Source organism: Melospiza melodia, chromosome 5 (assembly GCF_035770615.1).
Source record: "Melospiza melodia melodia isolate bMelMel2 chromosome 5, bMelMel2.pri, whole genome shotgun sequence".
Taxonomy (NCBI): Eukaryota; Metazoa; Chordata; class Aves; order Passeriformes; family Passerellidae; genus Melospiza; species Melospiza melodia.
Window position 1 is genome coordinate 79137357 of NC_086198.1, and position 12195 is coordinate 79149551.

General features: G+C 41.8%; 1 protein-coding gene across 1 annotated transcript; it reads right to left on the reverse strand.

The window, feature by feature from the left end:
- Window positions 1–405: 405 nt before the first annotated feature.
- On the reverse strand, window positions 406–4964 carry S100P (S100 calcium binding protein P). Its single transcript, XM_063158048.1, has 2 exons — window positions 4827–4964; window positions 406–555 (listed from the first exon to the last, which is right to left on the reverse strand). The coding sequence occupies exons 1-2, from the start codon at window positions 4962–4964 to the stop codon at window positions 406–408; spliced, it is 288 nt and encodes a 95-aa protein (XP_063014118.1).
- Window positions 4965–12195: the final 7231 nt, after the last annotated feature.

Genomic DNA, 12195 nt, shown 5'->3' on the forward strand with positions numbered 1-12195 from the left:
TGAGCCTGTCCTGTACAGCTGTGCTGGCACATGTGTGGATTTGGGATGCCTCCCAGAGATGCGGGTGTATCAAACAGCCTCCAGCTGATTCATGGCTCCAGCAGCCCTTCTTCTTGTGCAGCTTCTGCATTGGTATGAGCATTGAACCTTTTGGCTAAGAAAAGAATTTTAAAACCAGAGAAAGGGAGAAACTACTCAGTGTGACTTAGTGGGAGTCATTAAACCCAGGCTGTTCCACAAATGAGAAGAAATTAGCATTCAGGATAGGGAATAAGCTCAGTAGGGTTTATTTTTACAGTCCAACATGCTTGCAAACTTCACAGCAGTACATGGAAGGAGTGAAGGGATCCATATCACTGGCATATGGAGCACATGCAAAGACAGCTTTTGTGAGTAGTTTGACAGCTATTTGGCTGCATTCTGCTCAAAATATTTGTGACAGCAGCCAGTCAGAGCTGCCACAAAGATGACAAATTCTTTGAAGTCCACTTGGGAATCTCCATTTTCATCCAGGTTCTTGAAGACTTTATCAATAGCATTCCTGTCCTTCCCAGTCTGCAACAGAAAAAGAGCAGGTTGAGGTGAGAGGGTGCACAGACCAATGCAGCAACTTCTCCAGACAAGGTCCTTGGTTGGGCTCTGGGCACTTGGAAAGGTGCCACGTGCTCCCACTGTCTGCACAGCAACAGGGAGTGCTAAAACCATGTGCCTCTGGGTTTATTACACCTGAGAGCTGCAGTCAGGCGCTGTCCCAGAGAGGCATGGTTGCTACATTTAAAACAACATTTATCACCATTAAAACTATGTAGCACAAAGCCCTGAGGACAGCACCCAGATGAATTAAATGCTATGAGTTCCCCATCCATTCTCCTGGCTCAGCTGGAGCGCTGGCAGTTCGCAGTTTTGCAAAAAGATGTTTTCCTGGGGCAAATGTAAAATTTAAGCTTCATTGAATACTTCCAACCCAGAAAATATGCAAACAGCCTCGAAAGTGCTTTGAGTGCTGCCACTGGCCTTATGGCCCAGCAGAAGCTGCTCACAGGAGGTGAGGTAACTCAAGCTCAGAATCCCACAGGTGCCTCGTGAAGTTACCACAGCAAATCTTTTTCTAAGTTGCCATTATCCTTCTAAGTTGCCATTGTTCTGATGGAATGACTGAACATCATCAGTCACAGCCAGCAGGGCTTCATGAGAGGAAAGCCCTGCTTAGCAAACCTGATTCCCTTTTATGATAAAGTAACCCCCTTAGTTGATCAAGGGAAGCCAGTTGATGTCTTCTTTTTGGATTTCAGTAAAGCTTTCAATACTGCCTCTCACATGATCCTTTTGGACAAAATGTCCAGCACAAGCTGGACATCATGGGATGGCTGAGCAACTGGCTCATGGGTGAGGCATGATTGGGGGACATCAGACTGGGGACCTGTCACTGCTGGGGTTCCACAGGGCTCCATCCTTGTCCCCGTGCTCTTCAACATCTTCATAAATGAGTTGGGGAAGGGATACAGAGCAAGTTTGCAGATGATACAGAACTGGGAAGAGCTGCTGACTCCCTCAAAGGCAGAGAGGCCCTGTGGAGACACCTCAACAAATGAGAGGGCTGGGCAATCACCAACCATATGAAGGGAACAAGAAAAGTTCTGAATTCTGTACCTGGGACAGGACAACCCTGGATGTATGGACACACTGGAAAATGATATGCTGGAGAGCAGTGCCAGGAAAGGGGTTCCTGGTCAGTGGCAAGTTGAGTGTGAATCAGCCAGGAGGGCCAGCCCTGTCCTGGGGACATCAGGCACAGCATTGTCAGCCAGGCCAAGGAGGGATTGTCCTGCTCTGCTCTGCTCTGCACTGGGGAGGCCTCACCTTGAGTGCTGAGGACAATTTTGGGCACCACAATACAAGAAACATCACTGACTGTTAGACAGCGTCCAAAGGAGGGCAGTGGAGATGGTGAAGGGCCTTGAGGGGAAGCTGTGTGAGGAGTGGCTGAGGGCAGCCTGGGGAAGGGGAGACTGAGGGGAGGCCTCACTGCAGGTACAGCTTCCTCATGAGGGGAAGAGGAAGGGCAGACATTGATCTCTGCTCTGTGGTGACAGTGACAGGACCCCAGGGAATGGCCTGAAGTTGTATCAAGGGAGGTTTAGGTTGGGTATCAGAAAAAGGTTCATCATTCAGAGGGTTGGGCCCTGGAACAGCTCCCCAGGGAAGGGGCCACAGCACGAACCTGAGAGAGCTCAGGAAGAGTTTGGCCAATGCTCTCGGGCACATGGTGTGACACTTGGGGTGTCCTGTGCAGGGGCAGAGCTTTGACCCAATGATCTTTGTGGGCAGCACGTTCTGTGCTTCTGTGACTCTGGGAACCACTGCATCTCAAGGCTGACGTTAAGAAATGCATAATCAAATTTACAAGTGTTTGTATGGTTTTTTTTTTTTGTTTTGTTATGTTTTGTTTTGGTTTTGTTTGTTTTTGGTTTTTGGTTTGTTATTTTTTTTTTTGGTTTGTTTTTTTTTTTTTTCATTTTGCCAAAATATATTAGAAAGTAAAGAAGTTTACAGGAGGGCTTTTCGGCGCCCGTAATCTACAGGGATTTTCGAAGCTGCAATTGCAACGTTAAGCAGGAGATGGCAGCACAGACCTGTTAAATCTAGGAAACAATCGCGGGGCCTTCGCAGACGATTAAAAAATCCCTGACAATACTAGAAGGAAATTATATCAACTTCTGAAAAATTTCCACCAATTTAAAACTATTACTATCTAAATTTAAATCTGAAGGCATTTTTTGATCATGTTCTAATTAACAAAATTTTTCATCCTGTAATTTAATGTTTCACTTTAAGTGTAGACCTTTTAAAATCACTAGAAATTGAACAATTTCCTCAGATTTGACAGATGAATGCATCTGGATGGTTTAATTAATTTTCAATTAGTAAATTACATTGTTTTAATTTTATAAATTAATATTTCAAATCATTTAGTGAATTATATGAACAAGTTGTAGTATCTGAATTACTTCTGAGATGCAAAAATGGAAATTGTTTTTTGGAAATTCTTTATAACTGAGTCCAGTCCTTCAGTCCTGTGATATTTATGCCTGATTGATTCAAGACCTTTCCAGGAAGCTGTGATCTGTGCCAGCTATAACCAAATTTAGGGCCAAAAGTAAACACAAGAAATTAGAAAACACCGTTCCCTAGATTTTCGAGAAAATTAAAAAATACATATATAAATGGCAGGAAAATGCAGGTAGAACTTTTCTTCTGAAGTCAGACTTATATTCTGAGGTTTTTTTCTGAAGTTATCCGTTTGGCAAGACAAGAACAAGGAATATTATTGGTTTAAATTTGTTCAAAATATTGGCAGGAAAATGTGAGAGGATTGGAATTTTTGTTTTTGTTTTTGTTTTTCCGAGAAGAGATAAAGCAGGAAAGGGAGATGGAGACTGTAATATAAGAGGACCATTAGCTAATTATCTTCCTGGAAAATTCCAGTTTCCCCATCAGTTGTAGGAAATAGCCAGTAAGAGCAGCTGTGGGGAAGAGGCGGTGCCAGGCCACCAGACCACAGTCAGGACAGACCTGGGAGCACCATCCCATTTGGTAGCTGCTTACTGCAGTGGCTCTCCAGTCTTATTTAGACCAAATGCCAGCTGTCTGGGGGATTTCCATGCTGTCACAGAATTATGGTTTTGTTGTTGGTTTAGTTTCTCTTTACATGGAAGTGCTGTGGGTACCACACAGCTCCATGCTCAGAAGCAGGACCCTTCTGTGATGCTGCTGGGTCACGAGCACTCATCTGGCTTAGAGAGATTTCTCAGAAATATTGGGATTTATCCCCCCTGAGCCACCCAGGTCCTCATTCTGAATATTGCATCTCTTTAATTTGTAATACATAATTGTGAGCAGGTGTGGATTTAATGTGGTGAATTCATAAAGTTTGCATGGGAAGATACTGAATTGTATCAACTGCCCTGGCTGCAGTGCCCTGAAATAGTTGTTATCAAACTGAACAGTGCTGGATATAAAAACTGAGAGCCACACAAGGAGCATTTGGTTATAGACTTTTGCCATTTAGAATAGCAACAAAACAGTAACATTTAGAACAGTAACTAGACAGTACAAATATTACTCCAATGTGGAAACAACAATGTTTTTAAAAGTGTTTTCTGGATTTTTAGTAAAGGGAAACAAATTAAAAAAAAAAAAACAATTGAAACTGTCTCCCTGGCAGCTAAAGCTTTTAGTAGAGCATATTAAGCACTTTGAATACCTACTGAGATGCACTTTATGATTACATAAAAATCTATGTTGTACAATATATATCCAGGTCTTTCTTTTGCTATTAAAGACAAATGCCAAACAGTTTGCTCTGAGTTCTTCTGTTGTTCTGGTTTATGCATCATTTTGATGAGCATACTGAGTATGCAGTATAAATACCTAGAGAAGGTAAATGTATAAATATTTAGAGAGATTCCCCATCTGCAATCAAGATCCTCAATTGCTGACAGCACAACTACCTTCATAGAAGTTGTGACGTGAAGTGAGATGATAAATCCAGGGATAAACAGAAGTAAATGAATTCTGAAGTTGAAACCAAATCTATTTCAAATCCATTCTCCTGATATCTCAAGTGATGAATTTAGCAAACAGAGAACTGCATTGCATATTAAACCAGTTTTACCGATTTGTGCAAAACCTTTTTTAAATTTCATATTTTCCTACAAACCATTGCATATTCTTGTATATAATGTTCCTAAAAATGTACTAAAAACAGTTTCTGCAGGCTGCTCTTGCACCTGCTACCCAGAAACGGTGCCGCGCTCTTCTCTTACCGCGAGGAAATTTGGGAGCTCCTTTTCCAGCAGAGTCTTTAGTTCTGCTTTGCTGAGGGTTTGCCGGTTGCCATCAGACCTTGCATACTGGTCAAAGACAGCAATGATCATTCCCATTGCAGTTTCCAGCTGAGACATGTTGCTTCTGGAGCCTGGCTTTCTCCTGAGCAGGCACAGCCCCAGGGCTCTCTTGGAGGATGGAGCCTGCTCTGCTTCTGGGCTTCTTTATGCATCTGTCCCCTCCAATCAGTGGCTGCACACCCAGGGGACAGCCATCCATTAGCAAACACCTCTATCTGGAGTACACACCTCCATGCCAACACCTTTGCAAAACTCAAGGTTTATTGTCCTGGTGTGACTGGTACAACCAGTTGCTCACTAGTAGAAACCAGCCTCTCCTTCAAGGTACACAGCGTGACTAACACACAAAAATCAGATTTTGTTATTGGCTGTTTGCTCAAGATTTGTTCTTTCAGATATCCCTTGGGAGCAGAGGGTTTGGCAGCCCAGTTTTGGTGCAGTATCAGCTTCCTCTTCAGGAGGAAATTGAGCATCTCACCTGTACCTCACCACCACAGTTAGGGATTGTGAGGGGCTGCAGGCTTGGACTGCCCTCCTGCCACACTCAGGACCTTGTTACAAACTACATCAATCACTAGCACACACTTGGGGTGGGATTCTCTGGATGAAAAGTAGAGATCTGCCATGCAGACAGCGTCCACAGTCCTCCTGGGCTTGTGCTCAGGCCATAGCAGATATCTCAAACAGGTCTTATGGACCAGCATCTCTCCACAGGCAGCAAAAGGAGCCCTGCATCTGCCCAGGGCCAGCAAAGGGAGCCTTGCAGAGCTGCTCCACAAAACACTTGCTCAGGCAGAGATATCTGAAGCAATAAATCTGGTACTTGAGCAAACAGCCAGTATCAAAATCCATCTTCATCTGCAGTAAAATAACTTGCTATTTACTTAATGCAGCACAAATTTTGCAATAAAGCGACTTTTACTGAAAACAAAAAGTCACTTTCAAGTCCTGTGTCCCTCTGTGGCCTTTGATGAACTTTGATGGACTTTGCCTGCCTGTAAACTGAGGTCCTCCATCATTAAACACCAAACTGGCTGGGCTCACAGCTACCCAGAGCAGAGCTGCTTGAGGGTCTGTGCTGGGAGCTGGGAGGCTCCTGCACAGGGGAGTACAGCTGGTGGAAGTTCATCAGCTCCAGCCATGCTGAGTTTTGAACAAGTTCTGCTTTCTGGCCAAGCACAGGGTAACTTGGTCTCTGTGAACTCCCAGTGCCTACACCAGACCTGGAGGAGCTCATTTGAGGTGAGTGACAGGTGGAGTTTACAGAATGGACACACTCTGAGCAAATTATTTGGGGGAACCCATCAAAACTAGGCCATTCACTATTCATTCACTATTCATTGTGCATGAATAATGTTGATGGACCTCAGGGTGGAGTGTTCTCTGTAGAAGACCCTGATTGTGGATTCCCAAAACTAAACCTGAGTTTGGATGTCTTTGGATATCCTTGAAGATGCTTGCAGATAACTTTCCACTCAAAATATGCTAGAGATGAGTTAGCAAAAATTGGTTTTCAATTCAGCAAAACTTTAAAAATTAAACTCCTTTCTCTCAAATGCCTATAGCCACCTGTTCCCCAGGCAAAGTCTCTCCTCTAACATCAACAATATCTCCGAGCAAGACTACACATCCTGTATATGTAGAAATCTAGAACTGTTCTGAAAGAATACCTCTGTGATTTTCCATCTTACATTTTCCAAACAAGTGATTTTGCATTTCCCAAAAATCACAGCAGCACCTCAGGCTGTATATCCAAACAGTTAATGAGAATTATTTGTTCCTGACTTCAACCTTATGACATAGTTGCAACTGATTTGCATTACAGGGATAAGGGTTTTAAGTGAAGCTTCAAATTTTTTCATTAAAGTGCATGTTGAAATCTGTGGGGTTTCTTCAGAAGAAGAAACAAGAATAAAGCAAATAACTGGCCCTGGTCAGCTATGAACATGATCTGCTCTTTGCACACACTCACACAGTGGCTCTCTCTGGTGTGTCAAGCGCCAGGAACTTTTCTTTGTCCTTTTCTGACATGTGTCTGCAACATGAATATTAAACATGGCCAGTAAAGAAAAATAAATTCCTGCATCTAAAGGTAAAAAAATTAAAATGAAAATGTGTACGTTATGCATTTTTATGACTTTGAATCATGAACATCAGTGTTAGCCACACAGAAGGAAGAAAGAGTTCCCAAAAGGGCAGAGAGGGAGATCAGCTTCAGTCAACAGGATGTGTCAGTATGTCCACAACTCTCCCACGTAATGTGGCAAGAAGGTGTTCTCACACATTTTCCCCTGCAAACATGGGTGACTCACAGTTTTTGATGATATGGCTGCAAAAGTGCTAAAACACAGAATAAACCACAGAGCTTGAATTTCTACTAACGGAAAGGTCACCATGGTAGTGCTGCCTGGCTGGGTTTGTTTATTTCTGATGCGCATTTTATCTGAATTCATGCACGTGCACACACATCAGTACTGCTCAGAGTTTTCAATTCACACTTTCTGTACTGTTTAAATATTTCCTTATGATTTGTTTGTCATTAAGAATTGCAGCTTTGTGCACACAGCTCAGACTATTACAGCTGTTTGCAAAACCAAAACAGAGTACAAATAGAAAGCCCACATAGGAGAGCTGGCAGTATTTTGATGCTAATCCATCTGTCCAGCTCCCCAGTGAGAGAAGCCGTGGGCTTGTTTAAATTTTGTATTATAATTATTATATAAATAATACTCGTTATTTGTTTCTTTCAGATTTCTTTCATTGAAGAATGGTATAGGCAACAGTTTGGATGAGCATTTACTGAGTGTTTATACAGAATTAGGTCTTGCTTTTCCTAACCTGGACCAAAATTTTAAATTATTTATGTGATACAAATGTGGACATGCAAAATTTTCAAAACCCATTCAGGTGTACCCCAATTTTATGGCATTCAGTCAGATATTCAGGCTTACATGAGATTTGTGTGGCCCTGTGCTGATATGCTCATGGACAATAAATTTTGTTCCATGCTCTTTGCAGCAATGTCAATTTTGGAAAAGTCTGAAGAAATACATTTTTCAGTTGTACTGTAAAGGTCCATTTGTGTCACAGCCAGATGAACACTTGAAATGGGACAGTTGAAATGGTAAACTTCTACTAGAGCTTTTCATCCCTTACACCTTATGTTATTCCTAAAGGTGCAGGAAGCTACATGAGAAGGACTTTTGGACAACTTCCATAAATCTGGGTGTATCTGGGTGGAAGAAGCATGGGAGGAAGAAAATATAACTTGAAATTATGAACTTGTTATTTTTCTGGTTTCTTGCCACCAATATGAAAAGAAATTTATTTTCCTCTTATCTAGAGAGTAACATTTGAACAACAAACAAACATTTCATTTTCCACATTGAGATAAAATTATCAAACTCCCTGAATTTTCTAGTGTCCTGGACAGTCTGTTGAACTTCAAGCATAAACACACTTCATTTACTTCGCACTGCTTCTCAAAATTTTCTATAAGTCTGGTTAAATTTTTAAAAATAATTTCATTTCCGCAATACACAGTGAATTTATTTAAATAATGCAATTACTACATTGCTTAGCAGAGAAAGTAAAACAAGAGCAGACTAAACAGGCACAGGTGGGGCACAGGCAGAAGAGGAGTTCATACAAGCCCAGTGTGTTCAGTGACACACTGGATAGGCTCTGTTATTACAGACAGACCAGTTTTCCTTGTTTTATTATCATTTACTCCTCATTGCATTAAAAAATGCAATTAATAATCTCACATACCATTTCAGTGAAGTTTAAAGGCAGGTGAAATCATAAGATTGAGGTCAGTTATCTGGCTGCGTGATTTCCTGAGCTGAGAGCTGGAGCAATAACACTGTCATCTGGCAGAGCTGTGCCATGGGAAACTCACTTTCAGCACTGCATGTTGACTCTAATCAAACACATTTATTAGTGCACGAGACACAGCCACATTAGACTGTAAAATCAATGAATATATTTACAGCCAATAAATTAATATTTGCAGGGTAAATACTTCTGTCTTGTTTTCACTCCTTGTTTGAATAATTTCCTGGATTCCATTCTTTGCAGGGTTCTTCTATACTTCAGTTTTAAGGTTCTTTATGTTAAATCTTCCAAGAATAGTTTTTATTTTTGGTTTTAATGACAGAAAAAGAGGTCATACCCTAAGGTAACCAAATGTTGTCCACACAAGTGCTGTAGCTTCTAAATCCATGATTCCTCAGCCAGTCTCTCACCAGCAACCCAGGTGTCATTTGCTCTACTTTAACACTTGTGTAAAATCCCTCTCAGCTATCAGCCAATACTGCTGAGCTGTGGTGAGCATAGCAAGAAGTTGGTCTATTGCATGATCAGGAAAAACAGGGGAAAAAGAAGAGAAGAGAAAGGAAAAGAAAGACAAAGAGGAAAAGAAAAAGAGAGGAAAAATCAGAAAGGCCCAAAAAGAGCTAGGAGGGAGGATAGTTTTGCAACATTAAAGCAATTGAGTAAACTTTTTAAAGGAAGTTCCTATTTGTTATAGAGAGATAAAACATGCAAAAATGAATAAGCCAATTCCAACAAAGCTCTCAAGAGACTTCTGTATGCAGGGAGGAATATTTTGGCTCTGTTAGCTGTCATGCTTAATTATGAATTCAGCAATATACTTTTTCCTTCATTGTACAAAAAAAAAAAAAAAATTGAGAGGAAGGAATACCTCAGAGAAAGTTTTTTAGTGTTGGGTGTCCACACAGGAAACACATCAAAGAAACACCTATGCATTTCCCTTTTTAATAAACTTTTTTTTTTTTTTTCATTTTGAAATATGAATTTATGTGTACACTGAGGATATGGGTAGGACTGACCTACTATCCCACAACTGTGTGTAAAGTGAGGTGATATCCATAGATGCCTCCAGGAAGATTTACAAGGCAAATTGCTGGATTGGAAGTTCCCCAGGCATACACATTTTACAGAGCTGGCTGCTTGCAGTTTCCTGAAAGCAATCACAGAGTGCAACTGATAAGGAGTGGGGCTTTTTTAGCAGTTCTGCCACTGCTAATGGCAGAAAATGCTGGGCTCAGAAATACTGGAAGCAGGGGTGGGAAATGGAACTGCTTTCGTAACAAAACATTTAACTTCAGATTTCACTCATCAGGAAAAGAGAAAGCTTTCAACAAATAGGAAAATAAAAAATCATCCACACAGAAGTGAGAGAATCCTTGCTTTGGAGAGGGAATCCAACCATGAATAGAGTCTCACCTAGAAGACAGGATGCTTGACTCTGTTGAGGAAATGTGGTCACAAATACAAATACAGGAACTGCATTATTATGGCCAAAATTTATCCTTTAAATGTGCTTATACCTACCTAGATGCCCAGCCTGGTATGTGTGTTAACTAGGGTGGCCATTGCTGTGCCAGGACTCTGGCTGTGGTGTCTGGGGAGCAGCCTGCACTGTGTGATGTCCCCGTGCTCAGCACTCACACAGCTCTGGGGCCACACTGCTCATCTGAAGGTGAGGCGAGAAAGATGTTGGAACCCTTTCTATCCAGGGGTACCAGTTGGAATTAAATGGTAACTACTCTTTCCATTTCCTTTCTTGCTTGATAGCAGCCCCTCTTTGAGATTAGATCTGCAGTTTAGATTAAGCTTATTCTGTATTAAAAAAGGAACTTGAAATGACACCTTTTAACATTGTATAGCTGCTAAACTGAAAAAGCAGAGCTTTTCTATCTGAGAAAAGGAAAAAAATATATAATTTTCAAGTGTCTTTCACCCTACTACCTGACCAGTTTGTGCTGTCTTTGTTAGAGAAGCTTATGGGTTTTTTCCTCTCTCCAGAATTGCAAGCTAAAAAGTAAAGGAAGGAGCAACACCTATTAGTTGCTTTCATCATTTATTTCCACAGCAGTATCAGAAATCCTAACCATGGACTGCAGTTGTTTTAGGCCAGGCAATTTACAGATATAGCATTCCTGGCTTGTGGAGCTGAGCATTCAAGTTTAGGACAAGACAAGGGCATCAGTAGATAAAAGAATTTACAACATTTCAGAGCAAATGTTCGTGACAGGTCCAGTTCCTTGTTATGATTTCAAACCCTTAAGTTGTTCAGTTGTTGCTCTGATCTCTGGCTGTCTTAAGTCCATTAATAATACCTAACACGGATGCTGCACTTGTTGACTCTCTGCCTTACACTCTTTATACTCCTCCACCCTGTGGAGTTGAATACTTCCTGAAACAAGGTTACAAAAGGCACCTTTGGCTGTATAAGATACTGCCAAGCCCTGCCAACAGACTCTGCTCTGGAAAAAAGACCAGGAACTAATTTTTGTCACACTGTCAGCAAAATTCACTGGCATACAGCACCAGACCACAGCACCTTAGCCAAAACTGTTTTATTTAAATGTTCAAAAAATCCTTCCTCCCATCTCAGCATTTCACATTAGGTAGAAAACAAGAAACATTGACACAAGATCACCTGCCCTTTCTCTTTGTTAGAGAAACTGCTTCACATTCTTTTGATCTGAGTATTTGTCAGTTGTATTTGCAGTTTCCTGTTTACAAAGAACTGAGGAAGAGCTCTTAGTAAAAACAACAATAAAAAGCCCTTTAGAGCTGCCCCCGTTGTAACCACAGGGGAGGCAGGAGGGAGTGAGTGGCTGTGCAGGGCTCAGTTGCCAGACAGGGTTAATTCACAACATCATTGCTGTTCTGACAGCCCCGTTATCAGGCACAGGAACATCAGGCACAGCACCACACACAAACAGGGCTGTTCTGCACGTACATTCATTGGGACACCTCATCATCCTGCCTGCCACTGAGGTCCTTGGTGTCCTGGGGCCGGGAATGCCTGCTCCATGATCTTCTTCCATGGATACAACGTGAGGAAGGGACCCCAGTCCTGGGCTTGGATGAAAATGTCCAGGTCAAGCTAGATCATACTCAGTCACCAAGAGCAGCTACCTAAATGTTGGTAGGGTAAATAAGATGGGACTCCTTGCATGGTTTTGCAAGGGATTGGGAAGAGAGAGAGTTCAGGCTCAAGCAGATTTCACTAGCTCTGCAAACCAGGGTCAGAAGCAGAGAGGGAGCCTCATTTGTAGGGCTGTGACTAAGCCAAGTACATTGGTGAGACATTAAAAGCATAGAACACACACAAGGCTTTTGAATTCATCGTGCCAGACTTGCTCCTAAATCAGTGTATTTCAGCCTGTGCTTTGGCCATCAAATTAAATGGGATGGAACCATCATTTTAAAATGGCTAAAAGCAAGGGTCCAGGACTCTCTTCTAGTTCTA

Bases quoted from the DNA above. Each gene is read 5' to 3' on its own strand.
- S100P (XM_063158048.1), bottom strand. From the start codon at position 4,964: ATGTCTCAGCTGGAAACTGCAATGGGAATGATCATTGCTGTCTTTGAC. The intron at 556-4,826 runs GTAAGAGAAGAG...TTTCTGTTGCAG, and splicing joins AGCTCCCAAATTTCCTCGCG to ACTGGGAAGGACAGGAATGC.